At 38.9% G+C, this 25,732-nt stretch overlaps 2 protein-coding genes across 4 annotated transcripts in view; one reads left to right on the top strand and one right to left on the bottom strand.

Annotated features, from left to right (window-relative positions):
• IQGAP2 (IQ motif containing GTPase activating protein 2) overlaps positions 1-25,732 on the top strand; it is a 125,794-nt gene that overhangs the window by 84,300 nt on the left and 15,762 nt on the right. For all 3 annotated transcript variants that reach the window (XM_080362898.1, XM_080362897.1, XM_080362896.1), the window contains 13 exons: positions 1,366-1,490; positions 3,505-3,668; positions 12,086-12,176; positions 16,687-16,848; positions 18,026-18,168; positions 19,150-19,320; positions 20,833-20,916; positions 21,616-21,687; positions 21,853-21,922; positions 22,254-22,462; positions 23,174-23,323; positions 24,126-24,289; positions 24,912-25,136. In XM_080362898.1, coding sequence (XP_080219024.1) covers positions 1,366-1,490; positions 3,505-3,668; positions 12,086-12,176; positions 16,687-16,848; positions 18,026-18,168; positions 19,150-19,320; positions 20,833-20,916; positions 21,616-21,687; positions 21,853-21,922; positions 22,254-22,462; positions 23,174-23,323; positions 24,126-24,289; positions 24,912-25,136 — 1,830 coding nt within the window. The remainder of the gene's footprint in view (positions 1-1,365; positions 1,491-3,504; positions 3,669-12,085; positions 12,177-16,686; positions 16,849-18,025; positions 18,169-19,149; positions 19,321-20,832; positions 20,917-21,615; positions 21,688-21,852; positions 21,923-22,253; positions 22,463-23,173; positions 23,324-24,125; positions 24,290-24,911; positions 25,137-25,732) is intronic.
• F2RL2 (coagulation factor II thrombin receptor like 2) lies at positions 7,034-10,051 on the bottom strand. The gene is made up of 2 exons (XM_080362899.1): positions 9,928-10,051; positions 7,034-8,162 (listed from the first exon to the last, which is right to left on the bottom strand). Exons 1-2 carry the CDS (start codon positions 9,983-9,985, stop codon positions 7,075-7,077), a joined length of 1,146 nt encoding a protein of 381 aa, XP_080219025.1. The 5' UTR covers positions 9,986-10,051; the 3' UTR covers positions 7,034-7,074.

The following is a 25,732-nucleotide window of genomic DNA, read 5'->3' as shown; positions in this document are numbered from 1 at the left end:
GGGTCCCAAAGTGTCCAAGTGCAGCAGTTTTGGCTGGTGTTACTGTGACCTGATCTCTAAATTAAACTGCTAGTCAATACAAATTAAACACTAGGAATTCACTGGAGCAGAGAATAAAATAAAACTTTCTCATGCCATTATGTAAGTCTGTGCTGCCAGTTGTATGTTGAACATTGCAGGAAACTTTGACTGCATAATACCAGAAGTAATACAGTATAGCTAGAGAAAATTCAGCAAGGGAGATGGTGTTAAATGGCTTTCTACCAGAAGAGAAGAACTAGTTTGGAGTGTGTTTCCTGCAAGAGAGAATTTAGGGGAAAAATGCCATAGGTCTGCAAAAGTGTGCATGTTGTGGGGAACGTGAGTTCCCAGCTTCACTTAACTTAGTTTTTATTTTCTTATGATAACTGGAATCAGAAAAGATTTGGCACTATCAAATATCAAGTTTAAAATTCACACAAGGAACTGCCATTTCACAAAACACTTAAATAGTAGGACTCATTCCTCAAGAATATATAACATTTCAAACTAGAGTAGATAAATGGAGCACAGCATTGTTTGCCACTATTAAAGTGACACTTAGCCTCCAGATCACAAAGCCCTTAAACTCAGGCTCCTGAATGCTGGAAGGGCAAATATGAGTAGGAAATTATGATTCTCTCCTGTATTTTTTTTTTCCTGGTAACTACTCCTTACTCAGACATCTTCTGGAAATAGAAGACAGATATTTGATCTGATGTATTGTGGCAATTGTGTGCTTGATTGAGGACTATTACAATTATTTAACTTATACATACCTGAGTTTATATTGCTGTGAATGTTTCCAGATCATCTTGATCTTTGATTCTTCTAAGAGTAGACATGCTATAGAGCCTGTGCATGGAGAACCCTGAGTTGTAGGGAGAGAATAATTATTTTTCATGCCCTTCCTCTGTCTATGGCCCATCTTCCTTCACATGGTGGAAATGTGGGGGTAGTAAGAGGTGCTGCTACCTGATGCTAGGGCAGAAATTCTAGTCTTTGACTTAGTATAGCAAGAAGCTGATCATAGTTTCTCCCAAATTTATCTGTAGTGCCATACAGCAAAGCATTTATCCAGTGTGTATATTACCATCATCGCATGTTGCCAAGAAAAGTGGTCTGAATCAGTGTATAAGGCCATTTTTTCAGATGCTGAAATGCATGCATAGAACCAGCAAAGTAGATTGCATGTCTGTATAATTTCTGGCAAGTGATGAGTTAGTTTGAGACACATTCATTGAAAACAAATAGTAGGCACTAAATGATAGATGATACATCTGACTAATTCTTTGACAGTTTATCTTGTATATGAAATACATTTATCTATTTTATATCTTCTTGTAGTTATGCTGATACACTATTGTCTATTAAGCCAGAGGCTTCATCTCAAGGCCAAGATTATTTAAGCTGGAATGATATCCAGAACTGCATTGACATGGTTAATATGCAAATTCAAGAAGAAAATGAAAGTAAGTAATTCTTCCTCTACATTGCCTGTAGAGATGATAGTCTGGTCCTTGGTACATAAATTCCTGTGCTGAATGGCCTTGTAGAGACACTTCAAGAGAAAAGAGGTTAAAGAATTTTGGATGCAGTTGTTCTTTAAATGTTCTTTAAATATTCCTCGTCGTTTGGCTGGCTGAAAGATATTCTAGGGTCCCTGCCTTCTGCAATTTTGCAAATGCCATGGTTATGTACACTTGGCAGTATATTTCAGTATTTGCACTGGATGGTCTTGCTTTGGGGATTTCGCAGAAATTGTAAGCAAAGAATGTACTAGGGGATAGAAGTAGAAATTACAGGCAGTGTCCTGTGGAAAAGTGTGTTTTAATGTTAAATGATTTCCAAGCCCTTGTTTTTCACAAGGGAGTTTGTAAGGACTTGTGCAGTAATTATCTGTCTTGTACTTATTTTAGGTAACTTGAATTCCTGAGAGTAGCTTCTTATGTGTGCTTTTTCTAATACAAATGGATTTAGAGATCATTTTTGCAGCTGAATGTAACTGTATTGCCCTAAAATGGTGCTGTGAAACACTATAGCTGGTCGTCTGGGCTTCAAAAATGCTAAAGATTGAAGTTTCTCCACTGAATATAGAAGTGGTGGGTTTCTGGTTTTGTTTTGTTTGGGGTTTTTTGGTTTGTAGTTTTGTTTGTTTTCGAGGTTTTTGTTGTTGTGGTTTTTTGTTTGTTTTTAACCAAAATATGAAACTGTCAAGGTATGCCCAATTTGCTGGAGCAAGGAAAGGAAGAGAGTAGCTTTCAGACCTCTAGCCATTTGGGAGGCGATCTGGAGTATCGTTTGAGAGCCTTGGTAAGACATAGGCTAGCTGTTTCCAGGGTGGCACTGGCACATGGTGTGTGTGCCTTCCCCACACTGCCATCAGTGTTGTGTGTGCTAATGTGTTTCATGGTGCTAAAAGAACAGTTATATTACAGAAATACTAAAACTGACCGGATTGTTTCATTTCTAAATCTAGTCAAGTGGTGGCTGTGGACCCTTGTGGCTTACTTTGCAATGTGTGCCTTCTGGCAGGGTGGGATGCTGAGCAGTTTGACTGACATAATTGCCTTTTTGGGGGGGAAGGATGGCCTCTGTCTACATAAGCAAGCCTGCATGTCCACATGATCTCTTTGGTAGCACCCCAGAAAAGTTGCTTATTCCCAAAGCCTTATGAGGGCATGGATCCATGACCCCACCAGCTGGGCTGTGATGGGTGTGGGAGGTGATTTGTCACTGGCAGGGATGCCATGAAGCCCTTGGTTGGTGCCATTCTGGTACGGCTTTAGGGAGAAAGTACCCTGAGCAGCACATTTCAGCATTGTTTGGGGGGCAGAGGAAGCTGATTTTAAAATGCTGAGACCAGTCGGAAGAAAATGAGTTAGAGGTTTTATGGAATACCCTGGACCATGTTACTTGCCAGCTGAAGTCCTGAGTGCTACTGGTTTGAAAAAACAAGTGGTTTCTCATAATGCCACCATTATCAGATTGGTTATTTAAGGTGAAATTTAAAGAAAGCTGTTAAGATACTATATAGCACTGTGATGGGTAGGTCAGTATGTATGCATGTGTCCAAATGAGGCTTTCAAGTAATCTGGTCTGAAAAAAAGTTGAAAATAAGTCTTTTAGCACTGTAAGCCAATATGTAGGTGCCCATATTTAGATGTCGCACCCAACCTTTCCTTAAGCTTCATGTAGATACTCACCCCCTGAAAGCAGGGAAGCCTTTTTTTGACAAGGATAAATTTGATTGTTATGGAAAGGGAGATACAGATAGGTCATTAACTGTGGCAGAAAGGAAAATTATGTAACTTAATAGATTCACATTAATATTTGAGCAAAAATAATTTTAAATCAGCTGCTGTTGCTGTCTCTGCTTCTTTTTACGTGATTTTTCTGTTCTTCGTGTTACTGCTTTGTTTGTATCTGATATTGGATGTTACAACTTACTCTGGTAACTACATGTTTAACTTTTCTGTTTCATAGGAATCATTGCAATTGGCCAAATTAATGAAGCAATTGACCAAGGAAATGCTGAGAAAACTCTAGAAACACTACTGTTGCCCACAGCCAAGCTGCAAGATGTGAGACCAGCAAATGCAAGGCATTATCAGGATGTTCTGCACCAAGCCAAAGTACAGAAATGCAAGGTTAGAGCTTTCATTGTTGCTACTTTGTCAGAACTGAAATGCCAATTCTTTTCACTTATACGTGTGTCCCTGTTCTGCTCCTGCAACGTTTGAATTAGCTGTGCAAATAGAGTAGTAAATAAGTCAATGACAATGAAGTGGCACTAAGTAATTTTTCACTACACCTTATTCTGACTGGCACAAGGAATTACTTCTTGATGTATTAACACTAAGATGTATTCTGTGCGAGTGCCACCTCGCTGCTTGTTAATTCTACTGGGTTGCTGCAGCTATTAAAAAACGTGGGCAGCAGCAGCTCTCATGTAGTTATGAGTCTATGCAAGGATCTGGTTACTAAACTGTGTTAGGCAGGTGGTTACTGAATGGGTGGGAATTGAGGGTTTTGTCAAAAATGAGTCATAGTCATGCTGAAGGGATCATGTTTTCCCTTAAACCTCCAGGAAGTACTTTTGAGGAGTCTGTTGCATAACACTGGTCTTTTATAATGGTGGAGTTTTGTACATATTTCAGTTCTAGCTTTATCACACAACAACATGCTGGCCACCCTGTAAGTGCCTTCAGTTTAAACCCATCTCAGCAGGATATTGCTATCTGCTTGCCCAAAAGCACTGCCCTGGTTAGCATCACTGCTCAGGGAAGCATAAACAAAGATCAGCCTAACAGCTTGTAGGATGTGACTGAACACAAGCTTAGCTACAGCCACTAGCATAACACTGAAAATACCCACTGTCTAGAAAAGATGTATAAAATCTGTGTGATTTACATAATGCATTCCTAAAGTCATATGGTCAGCTGGAAAAAGTCCTTGAACTTTGGCTTGTAGAAACACCTGCCAGCTATCTTGCCACCTCACCTGTGGTACCTGCTGTGAAACTGTTTCTGTAGTCCTCTGCCAGAGATTTTGAAAGGCATTCGCACATCTCAATTTCTTGCTTGGGTCAGTGCTGGTTTCTTTGAGCACTGGATCCTGAAAAGTCACCTCCCTTTTTGTCTGTGCAGGGGAGGGTTTAGTGCATGCCGATTACTTTACCTGTCCTGGAAAGTCCAGGGTTGGTATTCTTATGAAGAGGCTGTTTGAGGGTGGTGGCCCTGTGCAGTGCTGGCCCAGGACATTCCAGACCCTTTGTGCATATGCTGTGAGCAGAGATGTCCCCAAGGCAGAGATCTGCATGTAGCAGCCCTGCCTGGGCTGGCTCCTGCTGGGCTCCCCAGGTGTGAACCTAGTGCCTGCTCCTGTCCCTGTGTAAATGTGCTGGTAGGAAGCAAATGGGTGTCTCCAAGTTTCAGAACAAAAACTGTGCAATCTCATCAAAATCCTGTCAAAAAATTGTGATGTTCTTAAATACCTCTGCTGGCCTTTCTCTCCTGAGCTGTTTTGGTTTTGCAGTCTTTTGACAAATACTTAAAACACCTCTGTGTTTTCCCCCTTCATGGTGAAAAAAACGACACCAATTCTGTTTAGGAAGAAAACAACACATTGTACTGTATCTATTCCCAAAAGAAATACTTGGATGCATTAATTTGACTTACTACCTACACTGTTCTTTAGGCAAAAATGATTTCAACTTCCTTTTAAAAAAAACAACCAAACAAAAATCCCCAACAGAATTGAGAAAGCAGTACAATAAGTCTGAAGTCTATCCCCTACTTTTCTGAGTTCTGTTTATAAGGCAGATCTGCTTTTAATCGCATTTAACATGTTTTAAGAGTGAGCTGTGGTAAAAGGAAGTATTTGATTTACAAGGATCAGATAGGCCTGCCTGTGAACTTCCTGTGTTCCTCAGTGTCTGGAAAAACATATGGGTCAAACCTGCTCACTTATTGTAACCAGCTTGCTGTCACGTCCTTGTAGCTGTGGTGGCTTTGAGGAAATAGTCTGAACCCAGATCTCCTGTTACTGGTCTTAATCTCAGGTCACACCTACTTGTTCCTTGCTTGAAATTGAAAATGCAAACCTGGAATTTATTTATTCCTGTAATATTAAACCACAGCTTCTAACAGTTCTCAAGGCCATTTAAACTAAGTGTATTCAGGCTGCAGTGAAGAGAAACTGTGTTTAGGAAGTGTATTATGGATAGCTGAAAAGTTAAGCAGATGTGCCAAATGTTGAAACGGTTCCTGTGTTATTTTATTTTTTTGATAGGAATACCGGTTTTATAGTTGTCATTTTTTTATATTTAGAATAATTGTATAACATCTGGACTACTTTAAATTTATCTTTAAAACCTGTTCTTCTGTATGTTGAGGGAATGGCAAGATTAAAACTAATTAGAAACCAGAAGAAACTGGAGCTGGGGGAGGGAGATGGGTCTTACCAGGCTGCAGATTCCTTGAAGACATTTCCCAGTGCAAATGATTTTATTTAAGTTTTTTTACAATGCTATTATCAAGCTGAAGTAAAACACTTTTTTTTCTTATTGCTGTTTCACATTCTGGACTTAACAAATACATACACAAGCCACTGAGCTTATTTTGTAGAACTTATACTCAGTATATATGTAGCTTTTGAATTTCTGTAAATGTAAAAGCTAACCCTTTGCTTTATTAATGTGGACGATCAACCATAACTAGCTTCAGTATTTGTAACACTGAAGGTATTTCCTGTGAGGATGTGGAAACAGAGAATACTGCAAAATAGCTTCACTGTTTTGCTTACCAAGCAAGAATTACACATGCCTGGGTTCACACTGATAAGGGTTAGCTCCCAGCAATCCCCATGAGCTAGAAGAGTGCAGGCACTGAGGAAGTGGAAGAACAAGTCTCCAGAGCAAAGCTGGTTAAGCAGCCTCATAGGAGAGATTGAATTGTGTCTACAGCTGTATATTTACTGCTCCTTGAACCTACAGGGACTATGGCCCTTTATTTCCAACATTCAGGGTAGTATTTGCATCCTTGTCTGTGTGGCAGGGAGCTTCCACAAAGCTCTACAGCTCACAGGCACATTAAGTGCTTTTACTTGTTCCCACTTCTGCTGCACCAAAAACTTGTTTTCACACCACTGTTCCTGCAGTGATTGTGGGCTGAGAGCTAACTTTAAGTATTTGGAAATCATGAATGGGCCTGAAAGTGATGTTCAGCTATTGACTTCTCTTCTGATGTTCAGAGGCTGTGGTCACTGATGTTCTGGTTTCTTCTTCATGAACATGAAAGTGATCTTCCCAGAACAAAACAGAGTCCTGAGTCTAGGCACACCAGATGTTGCAATATGTATGATAAAATTGTAGGGCTGAAGAAATGTATTTCTGAGGACATTTCTTGTCTGGTGTTTGGAAGCAAGTAAATTTTTACTGAGATTGTATTTTTTTAACACTTTTAAATTTAAGTTTAACTGTTGTACCTGAGCTTTGCTGCCCAGGTTAATACTATACAAAGTCATAATTCCAGTAATATAAATATAGAACTAAACTCATTTTTCCCTGGAAATTTTAACCATTGTTAGATAAATATTGGATTGACTTCTGATTTTGGACATAAGAAAGTAAAGGAAAGGATCAAGACAACTGTTTAAGCTGCTAAGACATAAAGCAATTAGATAAAAAGAATACAACCCATCTGTGTTGTTATAGTAATAGTTAATGTGATGGATAATAAGGATAATATTGCTTGGCACAAAGCAAATAGCAAAGATAGTAAGGATCAAAAGACTGACTTTAACATACCAGAACCATTCATGAGTCTTGAGTGCTCGTATAATTGAGACATAGCAGAAAATGATAGTTGCGAGAGGTATTAAAAACCCGAAGGTGACTAAAGAAACATAGTAGTAGAACTGGAAGGAAGATATGGTTTCGCAGGCATTGTGCACATCGTGGCATGTGTAAATGCCCAGTTGTCTCACATAATAGCTTTGCTGCATTATGCAAAGCGGGAGCATATACAGGAAAACGATGATCCACACGGTAGCGCAGACCGCAATGGCATAGGCACGTTTTGGTAGGCTCTTGTAGGTGAAGGGGTGAACAATGGCCACATAGCGGCTAACACTGATACATGTGAGCAGCAAAATGGAGCAGTACATGTTACCGTAAAACACCACAGTGGTGGTTCGACACATCATTTCCCCAAAAATCCAGTTGTTCCCATTGATGTGGTACGCTATTTTGAAGGGCAGCATGATGCAGAAGAGCAGATCTGAAACCGCCAAGTTTGTGTAGAGGATGGCAGTGCATACAGACCGGATCCTGAAGAGTAACATCCACAAAATGATGGCATTAGATGGCACACCCAATAAAACAGCACTGAGGTAGACTGCAGGTATTAGCTTGGTGCTCAGAGAGCTGGTCAGGTATTCAAGTGTGGTGTTGTTCACTTCTGTTAAAGTGGAGTCATTTGACTTTTTTGAAGAGCATTTGTCTTCTCTGATATGGATGGATTTTGTCTCCCCTTCTATAGCATAAGGAGGGATGTAATCATAGTCTCTTGCTGAAATTCCACGAAAAGTCTTGATAAGAGAGACAGTTTTAATTGCAGAGCCATTCAGTGAAAATTCTGAAGCTTAAAAAAAAAAAAAAAATTAAAATGTTAAAAATGGCAAATTACTGAATTAGCAATGTAATTCACCTTCAGGTAAAGAGAAAGGTAAACATCCTTGTGAAAAGTGATATATGTTTAAAAGATTTGGTGACATTTTCCTTTGCTTTGGGTGTTCATATCAAATGTGCTCAAGGACAGTTTTCACTTTACTTGTCATCTCGCATGTAACCTTGAAAATTTAGCACAAATTTAGTGTTAACCTGATCTTTCTGAATTTTGCATGCTTTCAGCAACTTTGGCAAAAAATACCAGACATCTCTGTAATGTTTATGTAATGTTTATCAGAGAGTTTTGCCCCATAGTAACAATGTTTGTAATTCATCATTCAAGCAGCAGCCTTGGTCTAGGCTTGATCAGAAAAGCAAACAGTGGTACTATCTTTGTCACTTCATGGATGAAATGCATGACTGCAAAAGATGCAAAAAACACTGTCTTGCCTCACACAGGTTAAAAACCTGTATATTAGAAAATTGAAAAAACTCAATTTTTTGGTCTCGCATATCAAATTAGTAATAGTATTTTGTATTCTTCAGCTTCTGGCTAAAGCAAAATAGATCTTTTCAGCTTCTCATAAGTGAGGAAGGGCAGTTAATCTTGATAACTGAAATGTCTGGGCTGATATTAGATCAGATTTATTGGTAAGTGAATAAAACTTTTCATGCAGCAGGAAAATTTTCGGTAAATAAACACTCTTGACATGTGGGCAAAGCCAGTCCTGCCACTTTTATTAATGCCTGACTCTCTGTCTTTAGTAGAGAATTTTGTACAGACATTGACATTTCCAGATGAAGCACAAATGTGTGGAGCCCATAGGTTTAGAAAGTATTTTACAAAATAAATTTTGCAGAATAAACAGCAGTGTAATCAATTTTGTAATTTAAAAATTGTATTAGCTATGTGTAATACCAAAAGACTTAGTGTAAAGCTTAAAGCATGCATCTTGAAACTTGAATTCAGAAGTTAACTGAAATCTGGATTAAACCTGTGGGTTTTTCTTTTATCCTTCTGTATGGGAATAAACCACAGAAAACAGGTTGTTTGGTTTTTGTTTTTTTTTTTGTCCTCGGTGGCAGATTTTTGTTTTTTTTTTTTTGTCCTCGGTGGCAGATTTATGGTAGAATGCTTTCAAATTATAATTAGTAGTCTGCATCCCTTTGAGTGATTTTTGGATGGTTAATCCAGAAAATGAATTTTGGTCACTCTTTGATATATGTGCATGCATGTGAGTATATATATATATATATATAATATATGAATCAACTCATTAAACTTATCTTGGTTTGAAAACAGTTTTAATTCTAGTGAGGAAAAAAACTAGGCTTATTATTTGATCATTTCCTTTGGTTATTTTTGTCACAACAGTTATCTGAGCATTTCCTTCTATAAGACCATCTGAAGTTGTAATTTTGTTGAATGTTTTAAAGCAGAAAGAACAAGACTACAGGTTTATGATTATCAGATCATTACAGAAATACTATAGAGAAGATCTGCCTTCAGAAAGTGCAGAAAGATCCCTTAAACTAGCTATAGAAAGTGACTTGGGCAAGGGGGAGGTAAGGTGTCACTGAAACAGAAGAATAAATATCTGCCTTAAGTGAGGCTTCCGAGAGTATAGTTGTCTGCAATTATGCATGTACAATCCATTTGGCAAAGCACAAACACAATAAAAAAGTCCATATTTTGATAAAGACTGAAATATAGAATAGGTACAGAAAGGAGGACTCACCTGTTGTGAAAAGACAGGAGCTAAGAGACAGCAGTCCACTGAAAAACAGTATCTTCATTGTAGTATGTGAAATTCAGCTGGGCAAACAAAGATGCTGTTCTAGTTTATCTCAAGTGGCATTTCGTGTGGGGTTTTTTTCCCTGTGTAGAAGACTAGAGAATGATTGATCTGTTCTCCAGAAGCATCCTGTGTGCATGAGGTTTATAGTAAGTAGCTAGTTTGTTCTTTGTCTACTACAGCAAGAGGGTGTGACGTATCCAAATATGCACACATGACTCAGTTTCAGCCTCTGCCCAACGCAGATAATATTGCTTTACAGCAGCAATTTAACTCCTAATTTACCATGAGCCTGAAGTCGATGTGGGGGGTTATACTGAAATGTGTACATACAGATATAAGGGGAAAAAAGAGATGTTTTCTGAAAAAAATCAGAGTGTGTGTTCATTAAACCCTGAAAGGTTTCATCCACAGACTGAAATTCCATGTTGCTGAATTCTGCTTGAGGAAGTGTGGTGTTCCCAGTTTAGCAAATGTGAAGGTGAAAGCAAGCCATACATACAAACATGTCTTAAGACAACTGTTTTCTGCTTTGCCTTTTACCTACCTACCCACTATTAACTATCTGTGCTCCTTCAGTCCGGCTGCCTGCTCTGCTCAGTTCCCACCCCTTCACAGCCTGCAGGCTCTGAAACCTTTCCCCTATTTTCATCTGCTGTTTTGTTGATTCCCTCCCTTTTTCTCTGCTTGGATTTTTTATTTTTCCTTCTCTGGATGCCAAATAACAACAGCTTGCTTCCAGTAGACCAAATTAGCCCAAGCGTTGGTCTGGCTTCCAAGCTGGCAATGAGGCTCAGCTTAAGCTGTACTTGGCTCCAGAGCAGTATTTGTGTCTGTTCTTGTATTTAGTGTGTAGAAGCTGGACACCAGATACAGAATTTTTTTCTGAGTCCTTTTCACAAAATTGCCAGCTGTAGTTTAGGAATTTAGTATGTAGCCTCTCAAGTGTTAACTCTAACTTTATGCTACACTTGTGGTGTGTGTCCACTGTCATGCAATTGCATGATACTACTTCATTTTATTTATTCTGTTACTTTGTTTACATATATGATGCAAACGGAAGAGTCTATCTTTCCTTTTTTTTTTTTTAAACATTTTGTGTTTAGTTTCTGTGGATAACACATTTATTGGACTTTTGCCCTGGAATTATGTGCAAAACCAGGGATATCCATTGTGAAACTGGTTCTTTATCCACACTCTATAAGCTTGAGAGAGTTTCTGGGTTTTATTTGGTGAAATACTTGTGTGTAGATACTCCTAGATCTTTATCGAATGAATGCATTCCTATTTCTTTCATCATTAGTCTATTATAGACCCGGCACTCCTGTTTCCTCTTTAGAATGAATTTTGTTCCCTCGCCTACTGGATTAGATTTTAAATGTCTCTTTAGCCCCAAAACCTTATTTTCTTGGCCAAAGTGCTGGTTCACCTGTGAACCAGGGCAGCAGGAGCACAGTTGGTTAGTGGGGATGATGAGGCCTCTTTCCTACATACTCTATTTTAACTTGGGGATGAATGCCACGCACTGTTAGCCTGTAAGAAGAGTGGTATCTGCTCTGCTGTTTAATTCTTGAAACATTAGTTGCCCATGTTAAGTCATCATTACTAAACCTGAGTTGTCACTGTATGTCAGTTTTTGTTGTTATTTTCTAATGTAATGCATACTCAGGTACACAAGTGGATCCTTTCCAAATAAGGGATTCTGAAAGAAAGCCAGCTTCCTTTGGTCTTCTGCTTTGTGCTCTTCACACAGATATCACAGTGCTGCCTGATAATGTGTGGTTTTATTTGACACTCAGATTACTTTGCTTATGTATCATGGAAATCAAAACATCTCTAGCTTTGCTCAAAATTCGTATTCATCTTTAGCAAGATCATGTCTTCTATGTATGAAAACTTTCAGAGCTTTGTATTTGAACAGGGTTTTATTCAAGTCAGTAAATAGAATATGTGTGTTTTATTGCTTTTTTTAAGTGGTAAAATTATTTTTAGTGTCCAGGGGCTTTGTAAGGGGAGTTTGTATATCAGAGCTCATCAGTATGCTCAGACAACTTTTGTTATAATTCACTCTTTTCATGGCTTTTCTCTATTCCTTTTCCAGGAATCCCAAGATGAGTCAGCACTTCTCTGGCTGGATGAAATACAAAATGGAATCAATGATGCCAATAACAACATAAAAGAAGCAGCGATCTGTGAGAAATGACTTTATCTGCATTGTTCTTGTTCTTCTTAGTCTTCCAAAGCTGGAATTGATAATTTATTTTTTCCACTTCAGGAAAGTGTGGCAGCCCTTTAAAATACATCAAAAGCAATTAATGCATGTTCTTTATTCTACTGAAAACAGGATGGCTTAGATATCCAGGGGTGGTGCTGGTTTTATCTAAAGTGGTAATCTTTACAGTTTGGCTAATGATTTAGTGGATTTGGTTATATAAGTTATCAATATGACCAAGATCCCTAGAGTTAGTGTATCTTCACATAGCTGGTGAAACAGAAGAAAAAGAGAACAGGGAGGGATATACTGTGCAAGAGCTTATTTTGCTTATATAAGACTAAAATCTTAATGTATGTTGCAAGGGCATATTCTTAGATGTTTACAACTTTGCTTATTCTTCTTTCATTATAATGTCTTTTATTAAGTGCTTACCAAAAAAAAAAAAAAAACACCAAAACAAAACCAAAAACGTATTAACTTCAAAAATAGCATACAAAGAACATTCAGGCTTTTTGGAGAAGCGCATGATCTTCCAATCTGTAAAGAGGAGGAAATCTGCAGGAAAAATGCTGAGGCTTGCCCTGTCAGAGCATTATGTACTGGGTGTAGTTAACATCCTCTTACTATATTTAATCCATTGGATTAAATTTAAGAGGATTTAATCCTCTGGATTAAATATAGTAATATTAGAGAAATATCCATAATGTAATAAACTTTGAGTGGCAAGTGATGTAGAGAAAGTGTAGCTGGGTGTGTGTGTCATGCTGTAAAGCATGGTGGCACCCCTACATGTGTCTGGGGCCAGCACACACCAGCCAAGGCTGTTAGCTTGGTGTTTGGTATTCAGTCACCTTCTGCTTGAGTTGGCTTTGGGTGACTCAGTGTTGCCTTCTTTTGCAACCCTGAGAGCTTGCGAACACAATTGCTGAACTCTGTGCATTCCTGCAGTGCTGCATTCAGCCGTCTTTAGTGCAGTGTGGCAGCGTGGTAGCCTCTTTACTTATAGCCAAGCTGTGTCTGTTGTTTGTGCTTTGAGAGTTGTGGGTGGAAGAAAACAAACACAGCTAGCTGTTACAAAGTCTTCCATCCCTGCTACAGAAACAAAGTGTAGTGTTACTATTACTTTAGAATTTAATCAATTAGAACAGTCTTAATGTAACCAGCCAGATATACTGAAAAAGCTTGAAGTATTTTTATAGGTCATGCATCTGTTGTGAAAAGCACCCAGCTTGTGTTTTCTGAGGGAATCAGACACACATTTGTTGTCCCAACCAAGCTCTTGTACTCAGGAATGCTGATACCTTCTTTTATGGACAAAAATGGCTTCCCACAATGCCATCCAAAGGCATAAGGAAACACCTGAGTGCAGAGAAGGGAAGGAAATGCATAGCTTATAAACAGATGTAAGCTAAAGCTGAAGAACAACTGGAAAACATCCTCATTTGTGTCCACTGGTGTAAAAGCATTAAGAATGTATCTCATAAATGGCCTTCAGGAATTAGCACAGTATTATTCATATATCAGCACCATATGATGTTACTAAAGATAAGCCACTGCTCCATCTTCTAGTTAGTTGTTGTAGTAAAATCTTTTAGTTTAGTGTGTGGCACTATAGTTGTAGTAAATGTACAGCTTTTCTTAATTAAGTGTGATCAGTAGAACTGTTTTAACAAGTCACTTGTAGAAATAACTACTAATCTCTTGTACTCTGCCCTCTGGGTTGAAAGGAAGCAGTGTCAGCACAGCACATTCCTCAGAAGTGCTTTAAGCTTTTGCAGCCAAAAACTGAGATTTAAAATTTCCCCACAGCACAGAACTTGATACTTTCTGTAACAAACAAATCCTGTCTCAGGAAGTTAACATGTTGTGTTCATGTAGTCTAAACTTAGTTCAGCTTGATCACAACTTAAAAATAAACTTTTATTTTGATCTATCTCAGAGATGCTGTTTTTGAAAGACAAACTACTCCCCACCTCCCACTCAAAAACTTTTGCAATGCAGTCAAAGATTTATATTTGCTACAGTCAGAACAAAGTGTATTTTTGAGGCTACTGCTGTAATGGAAATTAAAAAAGCAGTAAAATAAGGTACTGACAGTTCTTCTGAAACAGTCTTGATTCTTTCCGAAGTAATTTTTACTCCTTATATAAAGATTGAATACTAGAGTATTAAAATGTTTAAAGGTTTTTTCCCTGTCAGTAAGGACTTCCTATCTTGTATCTTTATTTAGGAAGACATGTTCAGTAAATGCTGGTTGCTTCCTAATTCTTTGTTTGTTTGTTCAGTTTGCACCATCTTCACCTTTTGAATCAGATTGGCTATATATGAGCTGTATAGCCTTCAGGAATAGATACCATATACCCTTTGGTCTTGTACAGGAAGAGTGTGTCTGTCAAAGCAGGATCTGTCATGAGAGAGTCCACATTACAGGAAAATGTTGATCTTTGGCCCTGTTTGAGGGTTGAGGCTTATCATACCAGACAGCTGCATCTTTGTGTATCTTAGCTGTTTGAAGGGAGGATGGGTGCAGAAAATAGCTTTTCACAGTGTTGATCTGGTATTGATATCACAACTGCTGTAGGAGCAGACTGGAGCCCACAGGTCTCCTACAGCCGGTGATGAGTGAGCTCTCTTTAGCTTATAATTTTACAGAGGTCACATGGCCTTTCTTTAGAGCAACAGCCACAATATTAATTGTTAGCCCTCCAATGTAAAGGAATAACTTCTACTGAATTGGTATTTTTCTTTGCTAAATATTTTTCTTACTTTTCCCTTCTAAAATACAGGAATAATTAGTTAAAGGATAAAAAAAAGTCAGGCAGCAGGGGACCTACTGTTAGCTAGGTTGTGTGCCCTTTTATCTTCATAACAATAGTTTCTGGCACCTGTAATTGTAGGATGAAAAGGAGGAAGAAAAGCATTAAAATATGGGTGATCAGAGTTGACCAGATGCACAGGGCTGCATTTAAGTAGGGCTGACCCCCCGGAGCCCCCTGGACAGCAGCAGCAAGCTGGTAATGTGTAGCTTTCCCAGTTTTTCCAGCTTCTCGGCTACTGAGGCCAAATGCCTGGGCACTGCAATACCACAGCTGTGGTACAAAGTCTTTGCCAGCTTTCTAGGGAGCACATGTGTGCTTGGCATGGGTCTCTCCCAAAGCACAGAGAAACAGCAGGATGCTATCTGGTAGAAATCCAGATGGTGGTGGTGTGGTGTTGTGCATTTACTGTTTCTCAGCTGGATGCCAGTGCATATGGAGATTGTTCTGTTGTTGTCTAGCCAAATGTATCCATTCCACTTTAGTCAAACTAGCCACAAAAAAAATGTCTTCTGCTGAAATGCTCACCTGCCAGCTCTCATGTACCTCCTATATGTAGGTTTCTGGCACTAAGCACATTTTAGGTGAGCTCTGGCTGGAAAAAATGTATAGGCAGAGCACTGAGCATGGGGAGAGACCTTTTTTGTATTCATCTGGATATACACAAGATAAGAAAGTGATTGGTATTGCAGTGTGTGGGTCAGTTGAGGGATGCAAAAGCAGCCAGATTCACTTAAGCCAGTATAAAATGTATGTTCTAGCCATACATGTCTATTCACTTGCTCCTCTGTGCATGGATCTTGAATTTAGATGTCAAGGAACACCATTAAAACCAGAGCAGCAGTTTTTAAAGCAGCATGAAACTCTAGCATGTTTGAAGTGGTGTGTGCTGCTACATCTTGTCAGATATGGTGGTATCAGCTCCTCAAGTGATGGTGGGACCTCAACAAATCAAATGACATTTAGGAAGTCCTCAATAAGAGGATTCATATGAGGATTCATAAATCCTCAAAGTTTGAACATGCTTCACAGTATCACTTATGTGCCATGGAAGCAAAAGCTGTGTCTCTGGCAAACTCAAGGGCATGAACTTGCTATAACAGCTTTAGACAAGCTCTCAGGCAGTGGAGACAAGACAGAGTTGCTTGAGAATCCTGACTAGGACGCTGTTAGTGTTTCAACATCATGCAAGGCAATTGGGTTTATTCCCACTTCACATAGTAGAAGTGAATGTTAAGGTTTACAGCTTCATTCTGTAAAGGCTAGTAACATCATGCATCTGTAGAAAGCTCAGGTGATCTGCTTGGTAGCCTGCCTGTTAGATCAGGCTGAGTAGGGGGTACCTGCCATCCTCAGCCCCCGACCTGGTGTTATCTGGTGTGATGCTTAACAGAGGAGCAGTTATGCCCTTAGACCATTCTGTCATGCTGTGGATGCATCCCAGCCTGGGTGGAGTGCAAGTGTTCTGTTTAACAAACTTGCTGTTCTCAGAAATACTTGTCCTTACAAGTAAGAAGGAAGCTACAAGTGGGTGAAGCACTGAATTGCTGTGTATGTCATGCTGTCTGTGTGTGCCAGCCTTAGAAGTCCATTATCAAGTTGCTGGAGGCTAGAGTTGTGGGTATGTAGAGTACAAACCACTTAATTTTCTATGTCATTATTTTAACCTAGTGGCTGTTGGAACATCAATGATTAACAAGAGCTTGGAGAAGGGCGATTCGGAGCCAATCCTGATGATACTGCAGTCCAAGTTTGGATTACGAGTTGTTCCAGAGTGTGCAGAAGCCTCTTTCAGGAACCTCTCAGGAGCCAAGCAGCTGAAATCTAGAGAAGGTAAAAACTTTCCTGAAGAGGACAGTTGTACATCTCCATAAGGCAACTGGAAGACTAGCACAGAAGAAGCTTACATAAGTATCACTGTAAACTGAAGACCACAGTTGCTGGTTTTTGAAATCTTTTGAGAAATATGTTACACTTCCTCAAGTGCTTTTTACATGATGTTGAACTGCTGCACACATCCAGACCACAGTGCATGCTGAGAAATGTCTAGCTATTTCCAGAGTCTAGCTAAGACTCCTAGAATCTCAAACCTAGCCTCTGAGTGAATTTAGGGCAGTTTCTCTGTGACTGTCAATGGACTACTCCACCCTCTAAGAAATCCATATTATTCCCTGATTTTCTCTGTTAGCAGAGAAGGCACTTTGACCTTACAGGTTACTGTTAAATGTCAGGCCAGGCTTTGCCGGTTTCTGTGGCTTGGTTATGATCACTGCACTGCCAGAGCAGCAGGTAGCAGTTAAAGCTGGGGCTAGAATCTGCCCATAGTAAGACAATGTGATGTTTTGTCATGTAAGAGCTGTGAGATGATCATAGCTAATGCAGCCAAAATTAGCCAACAACTGAAAAAAAAAAAAAAATACTGTCTGTATAGTACACTTTCTTAAAGTAGATGGTTATGTTCCATCCTGCAATGTGTTTTGAGAGGGCATTTTGCACAACTGACCTTATCAGCTTTACCTTGAGACCTTTTGTCTGTGAGGAAATGAGGCTTTTCCTGCCTGTCAGGATACAGCTTTGTATACAAAAGCACTGAAGACGGCAACGATGTGGACACAGGAAACGTCCAGTGTGAGCTAAGTGTCAGTAAAGCCTAGCATTTGGTCAGAGGACAATATTTTTTTTTATAAACACAGTTTCAGTTCCACTTGAGTGATGATGGAAAACATAGCATACACTGTTTCAGGACCAAGCACCAACTTGGCATGTTGGGTTTTGGAGAAGCTGGCAGTGGATCTGCACTAGTCGCTGTTCTGTTCTAGAAGAACAATCCTGATCCATGTAACTGCAAATTTTGAAAACATCCTTACTGCAAATTGGCCTAAGACATATAGGGACTTTGAATATAAAATGGGCTTGTAGCAAATGTTGAGATGGGAAATACATAGGGAATGCAGTTATTTGTCAGTGTAACAGAACATAAATGTGTGCTAATGGTATGCATTATCTTCAGATTCTAATGAAAGTCCATGGATTAAACTTGCAATGAAAAACATGTATGATTACTATTACAATGTGGAAACAGAGGAAGGAACCTGCGTTGCCCCTGAAGGAGTTGTACCAAAAACTTCATGGTTAACTGGTGAAGAAATCCAGGTAGGTAGCTGAAACATTTGTTTTTATTGGAAATGCAGCATAAGTGCTTGAGAGAAAGATAACCAGACATAGCAATATCAATGCAAGAGGCTGTGCTGGGTGAGACTGAAGATCATTTTAGTTCAGTATCTGCTTCGGACAATAGCAGCACCTTAAGTCTAAGCAGACAATGGTAGTACAGCCTCTTGTCTGATGTCCAACAAGGATTCAGAGACTTCCTAACTGTGGTTTACAGCATTGCTTTTAATGGCCAGCAGCAGACACCAATGGTAGGCAAGTCTCATTGTTTTCATATCCTTTTATTTTTTGGACTTCATATTGACCTATGAGAAGGAATTTCATTATGTATTTGGTGGCAGGTGGAAGCACTGTTTTGTTTAAATTTAATCATCTGACAGCATTCTCATATGTCCAGATTCAACAGGATGACTGTGATAGTTAATCCTTCTTATTGTAGAAGCTCTGTGCTGGCATGAAATGTAACTTAGAATAAAGTAAAAAATAAACTGTGCAGAAGCTTGTGTGATCTGTTCTGATGCAGCCCATTTAGCCTATGGGTTTATTGTTCTGCACGAAGAGCTCTTATGTCCTTCTGCACTTCTGACTTCAGAATTACTTCAGTGTGCTTCTTCATAGTGAGCTCCCTGACTCAGTGAGTATTTCTAGATGTCTGACTTCTACAAAAAACTTGTAAGTATTAGGAAAGCAGAACTCTTCTAGGGTATATATAAAGAGTCTCAGAATAGCATGTCCACCTAGGTAACTGAGGCTTGAAAGGAGTTTATTTTCCTTCATAAAACATTCATTGTTAGCAAATTAGCTCTTCCTTCATACTGATTAAAATCTATGGGTAAATCAGAGGGGCTTGGACAGGATGAGCGTAAGCTGTACAGATGGAGAAAACAGAGGCCAAATTCCAGGAAGGTTTTGGCTTCAGGTTTTTTTGGTTTTAAGTGACCTTTTTCCATGATCTCTTAACAGAGTGTTGTTGGGCAAGTTACAGCAGATTACAATCGAGAGCAGCTGTGGCTTGCTAATGAAAATCTGATTGTTCAGCTGCAAGCCCGAGCAAGGGGATTCTTAGTCAGAAAGAAATACCAAGAGAGAAAAGCATACCTTCGAAACCAGGAACCATCTACCATCAAAATACAGGTATTGTTCTAGAACAAGAGGCTTGGGCAACTTTCTCTATGTGGCAAGTGATGTGGCTCACTATTGCCACTGATTAAATTCTTGAATAGGTTTGTCTTCCTGTCTTCATTAGCAGCCATTACAACTTCCACATCTACAAATACGTTACTGTCCTCATTGGAGTAACTGTTCTTTTAAACAGCAAATCTCCACTTGTAAGGGATCATATCTACCTCCAGTCTAAGTTATTTCAGTGGGAGAAACTCAAAAGGACATACCCCTGGCTTTATTCTGAGGTGTTTAGTTTCTGCATGATACACCTAATTATACACAGTACAGACTGGGAGATGCTTGTTGAGTATTGAAGCAAAAATTCCTTGGCAAAGCATGACTTAAATACATTCCCTTCTAGCCTATTCCTATTTGGAAGTGGTTTGCCTCTGCTCCATGAAGTCATAACTGGGTAGGGCCTGGCAGCTGCCCTGATATTCTCAGGCTCTGGCAGTATTTCTTTGATTTCTTCAGTTTGCTGAACTGCAAAAGGAGTATAAAAGAAAGTTTCTGCTGAGGGGTGTGAACACTGACAAATGCATGCACACTGTTTTTAAAATTGTGAAATAGCCACCTCTTGTTAGAATCAATTTATTCCAGTCTTGAAAAAATACAAAACCCCTGCCCCCAAAATATAGCAAAATGTACAAATATTTTTTGTAGTCTATAGTAATTTAATAATTCATGATGATCAACATCTTTACCACTAGTAACTATTGCTTGCATGGGCTTTTCATTTTCTGTCATGGTGACTGAGCCTAGTAAAGTACTGTATTGTTCTTTGAGGAATTCATGTTCAAAAATATGCAGAAATGAGGTAAACAAAGTTCTGTTTTCTATGGGCATTAAAAGCAAAATGGCTTGTGGAAAGACAACAAGTAAACAACAACACTGGTGTCATTGACTGGATAGAGGTGAAAGGCAAACTGCAGATGGTGAGGGTAGCTGATATCCCTGAGTTTTTTACCAAGAGTTTGCTTCTGAGCTAGCAAAGGGAGAGCCAAGTGAGGGAACTGGGAGGCTTTTATCTGTGCTACAAGATGATCCTAAGTGACTCTGGAAGACCAGAGACTGGAAAGGAGACCAGGCTAATAACAATGGGGACCCAGCTAGGTAAGAGGACAGCTTTTGGATGGTGTAGGCAAGAGCTGGCTGACTCTTGATTTGTGTGGGATGAAGCCAGTGACTAGTATGCTAAAGGATACAGTTGTACCATTGATAAGAGTAAGGATGGCTTTGGAGAGGGAAGCAAATGGCATTGGATCAAGTGTGCGGAGATTGGCCAAAATTGTCATGAAGTATATCGGGGCACCATAAAGACATAGAGGCAAGCTTACTTACACCTTAGTTATATTTTTACCATAACATCAATTTTTCCCTACAAGATAAAATTGCTACTGATTTTGGTGTATATATGTAGACTTTATTACTAATAAGAAAATAATATTTTATTAATGATTTCTCCCACCTGTCATAAAATAGGCTTTCTGGAAAGGATTCAAACAAAGGAAAAGCTATGTTGACAGATTAAAGGTGTTTCAAGGCAACGTTGATGCTATTATTAAGGTAAGATCCCACTGTGCTTTTGGGCCTGAGTACACTTTATCTCTTGGCTTGGTCCTCTATCAGCTGGGAATCCAAGACGAGGAGCACAACCTGGAGGGATTTGTGCTCCAGAAGTTTGTATGGTGTTGAAAGTTGTTTAATGGACAACTTAAGCAAATTTATTCTTGGAAGCTCTGACTTCTATCACGCTTTGCTGAAATTGTATGGCTCATAATAGAGATTTCCTGATTCTCCCCTTTCCGTAATACTAAATTAGAAAATATTTGAGCTGACAGTATATTATTATTTCATTAAAAGCTGTCAAATCTATCTGTCTAAAAAGTATTTACTCTTTTGAGATGCTAATGGGATGCTGTGTTATGAGTAGATTGTAGATTGCAGATGAGATCTGCTGTCTCTGAAATAGGCTGGTTTACAACTGAGAGCTGAGACTCCCAGTGTTGAAATTACTTCCAAAGATAATGCTACACAGGAGTGGTAGGTGATAGGGCCTTGAATTCAACTTGCTGTTTCAGTTCAAACCCATTAATCTGGGCACTGGACTGTAGAAGCTCAGTGGTACAGTCATCTATGGCTGCAAGTATGTGACAATGACATGCCTGCAGAACAGGACTGTCAGAAGCTAGCTTAAAGCACACACATGCAAAACAGATTGTGCAGTGTCTCTTAAGTATTTACTTAATTTTATTTAATTTTCAGATTCAGTCATGGGTCAAAATGTGGCTAGCAAGGAGAGCTTATAGGAAACGGCTGCAATACTTCAAGGATCACGTAAGTATTTTTTTTCGATTTTGGAAAAAAGAGCATTAAAACAGGGTCATATAACTGCACATGCAGTTTGAGAATATCAGGAAATAGAGTGCTGGTTCTGCAGCGTATTTCTGAGCAGAAATGTGTTGTAACTTGATTCTTTTGCCTAACCTTGTTCCCTTCCAGAATGCAGAAATCGTGAAGATCCAAGCATTTCTCAGAGCAAACAAAGCCAGGGATGACTACAGAACACTAAGTAAGTGGTAACAGCTGAATGTTGTGTATTTGGGAGAAGTATGTTACTGTGTTCAGACTTTTTTTTTTTTAAACTTTCACTCGGGATTTCTCAGTCTCCTATTCCACTTCAAAAGCAGATACAAATGTTTGTAAACTGGTTTGTTTTACAGCTGAAACTGGCTTAGATATCTGTACTTACACAGTTGGACAAAAATATTCAACTCTTGCTCTAACTGGCATAAACTTCTCCCTTTTCTCTTCAAAATCTGCTGTGCAGTGATCAATTTCCTGAGGGTTTTAGGAGTGTTCAGTATTCTGTCAACTAACAAGCCTATTTATTTCAACTATAGTTGGTGCTGAAAATCCACCTTTGACTGTCCTGCGCAAATTTGCCTACCTCTTGGACCAAAGTGACTTAGACTTTCAAGAAGAACTAGAAGTAACAAGGTTAAGAGAAGAAGTGGTTACAAAAATTCGATCCAATCAGCAGCTGGAGAAGGACTTGAACTTAATGGATATAAAGATTGGACTATTGGTGAAAAACAGAATCACTCTTCAGGTCAGCAGTCTCTGTTTAGGCTCCCTTGGTAGCATGCAATGAACACTTTGTGTGTTGAAGGAGCTCAGGATTACACTATCACAGCACAATTGAGGTTGGAAGGGACCTTCAGAGGTCACCTAGTCCAACCCTCCTGCTCAAGCAGGGTTGCCCAGAGCAGGTTGCCTAGGACCATATCCAGGCAGCTTTTTAATATCTCCAAGGGTGGAGACTCTACAACCTCTCAGAGCAACCTGTGCCAGTGCTCACTCACCCTTGATTAGTTAAAGTACACCTGCTAAATTTCTTGCTTTGTTTGTCTTAATCTTGTCAAAATACCTTGTTAGAGGTTGCTCTGAGTGGTATGACAGTTTGCTACTGAATGTCAGTCTTTGTTTTGGTACTTGTGGACAGTAATAATTGCTTGGCAGATTTCAAGTATCAGTAAACTTCTGATCATACTTGAGAGCTTGTTAATTGTTAAATAAATGATGAATGAGTGTGTGCATGAGATCAGGTTTCCCAGACAGATGTTGTTGGCAAGCCATATCTGTGACAAGATAAAGATGTTCAAAAGACTGGTTAGTGAACAGAGCAGTAAAATACAAGAAGTTGCTAATAAGAGCCCTTGGAGGAATATAGCATTTTTAATGGTTGAAAAAAAAGTGTTAATTTTTTCAATATGCCCTTTTGTGAACATATAGTCTAAACTTTTGATCACTCTGTCTGCAGGATGTTGTACTTCACAGTAAGAAACTTAACAAAAAGAGCAAAAGTCAGCTAGAGGAGATGGTTATGGTTGACAAACAGGGTATCAAAGGTTTGAGTAAAGAGAGAAGAAAAAAACTGGAGGCTTATCAACATTTGTTCTACCTTTTACAGGTAAATACTAATGTAAAAATTAGCATGGCAGCGAACCACTAAAGAAAAACTATAAATATATTGCTTGCTTTGTTGAAGTGATTGGTAGTAGTGGTTGTGAAGTATGTAGACTGTAGCAGCGTCATCAACTTCTAATACTTCCTGTGATAATCTTTGCTGTCTTTATCATATAAAAAACATAGAGGGGTTTTTTGTTGTGTGTTGTTTTTCGTTTTTTGTTTTTTTTTTTTTTCTGGGGGATAACTTCGGTCCATACTGAAGCCAAAGATAAATGTTTTCTTCCATATATCTTTTAGTCCATGTAAGTTACTGTCACTGCTACTGTGCATTACATGTGGAGGAAAGCAAACTGTCTGCTATACAGCTGACAGCATATAAGGCATTTGTCCTTGTGCTTCTTTTATCTCATCTTGTTGAAGTTTTTCTAGAGACTCTTGGATCTTCCCAGGGCAGATGCCCTCTGTTGCTTAAGTGGTCATGTAGTATGCAATGTCTTCTTGGTAGGTAGCCACTGTCATTTCATATTGTCATTGCCATCAGATACACAGACTTGATCCACAAAGGTACTGTTTGGAGACTACAAACAAAATCCTTACTTGGGCTACTCACAAATATCTAATTGTGCAGTATTTGGTGTTTCTTATACATTAGAATTTGGGGAAAAAAATTAAAGCCAGTACAGAAAAGTGACATATAGGAATCAACAGAAATACTTTTGGTATTAATGGAAATGTCAAAAGCACTGCAGGTAGGGGTAGTTTGTCTTGAACAATAGAATTTAAGTCATCTGTTTGTTTTGTAGACTAATCCCACATATCTGGCAAAGCTGATCTTCCAGATGCCACAAAACAAATCAACCAAGTTTATGGATACAGTCATCTTTACTCTATACAACTATGCCTCCAATCAACGAGAAGAATATCTGCTTCTCAAACTCTTCAAAACTGCTCTAGAAGAAGAGATAAAGTATGTAAAATTTAGTTAATTTGTGTGGCAGACAGTTCAATGAATTTTTACCTAAAGGAATTCAATGGTTCATCTTTAAACTGCTGTAAAATCATATACATATTTTTGTTACTAGAGAAATTTATTTTCAGGTTAATTTATACATCGACTCGAGCTATTTCCAATTCAGAAAAATATTTATATGGTGCATAATATTTGTGTATGATAAAATGGCATGAAAAAATGGGCATCAGGGTTTCTTGCTTTTGTGGCTGAGTATATAAGGGTGGAGAAAGTCTCTTCTTTTTCGATGTAAATATATGTTCTGTATCTGGAGAGTGGTGGCTTATCCTGAAACACTACAGTCATATCTTACACCTTTAACAGGTATTTCCTCAACAGCTATTTGGGCCTAAATCAGGTATATATTAGCTAGCACTAACTATGCTATGTTCCAGGGTCATTATTATAATACACATAGAATTCAGGTAGTAGTTTCTAAAATCTTGTTTCATATGAAAGCCTAAGAAATATACGATATAAATAGGATAATTTTTAAAGTGTAGATTTTGAAAAATATTTAGAAAGCAAGGTTAACTGTGTCCATATGTAACATCTGAAAACTCTTCTGTTCTTGATACAGCTCTAAGGTAGACCAGATACAGGATATTGTCACTGGCAACCCCACTGTCATTAAAATGGTGGTCAGCTTCAATCGAGGTGCTCGTGGACAGAACACTCTGCGCCAGCTCCTGGCCCCAGTGGTAAAGGAGATCATGGATGACAAGTCCCTTATAATCAACACTAGTCCTGTGGATGTGTACAAGTCATGGGTAAACCAGCTAGAAATGCAGACTGGTGAAGCCAGGTGAGTTGGGCATACTGTACCATTTAAATACTTGAGGCTTCTCTCCATTCTGCTTTCCCTTTCCTGCTCTGACAAATTGCCCTTCCCCACCTTTCTGCAGCACAAGGTGAGTTTCTGGGGAGAGGTGCTTGAAAAACAGGTACTTTGACCTGTTCTGAACAACAAAGAGATCACTTTCCTGGTCAGAAACTTCAAATGTCAATTACTTAATCTTTAGAAGTGTAGTAGACTATGCCATGGAAGAACTTACAGCCTTCTTCCTAGGTTTTATAACAGCATCCTAAGAGTGTCCTGGGCTTTTGAGGAGCTATGCTGGGACTGGAATGTAGAGACATATGCCTCACATGTTTTTAATCTCTTTTTAAATTAGTATTCCCCTTTCCTAATTAAGGGAAGGTACATCATGGTATGTTCACCCCCACCTAAATGAACTGCCTCCTTCCATATAAAGGAAGGTAATGCATCTGAGACACTTGTTGCTTAACCAACTTCAACTATATTCACTTTGTGTTGGTTTTTTTCTGTTCATTAATGACACTTACAAAGCAAATAAAAGCTGTATTTTATTCTTTTATTCATTTTAATTGTCTGTTTTG

Source organism: Nesoenas mayeri, assembly GCF_963082525.1.
Source record: "Nesoenas mayeri genome assembly, chromosome: Z".
NCBI classification, from domain to species: domain Eukaryota; kingdom Metazoa; phylum Chordata; class Aves; order Columbiformes; family Columbidae; genus Nesoenas; species Nesoenas mayeri.
This window is presented reverse-complemented; position numbering and strand designations above follow the sequence as displayed.

Bases quoted from the DNA above. Each gene is read 5' to 3' on its own strand.
- F2RL2 (XM_080362899.1), bottom strand. From the start codon at position 9,985: ATGAAGATACTGTTTTTCAGTGGACTGCTGTCTCTTAGCTCCTGTCTT. The intron at 8,163-9,927 runs GTGAGTCCTCCT...TTTTTTTTTAAG, and splicing joins CTCCTGTCTTTTCACAACAG to CTTCAGAATTTTCACTGAAT.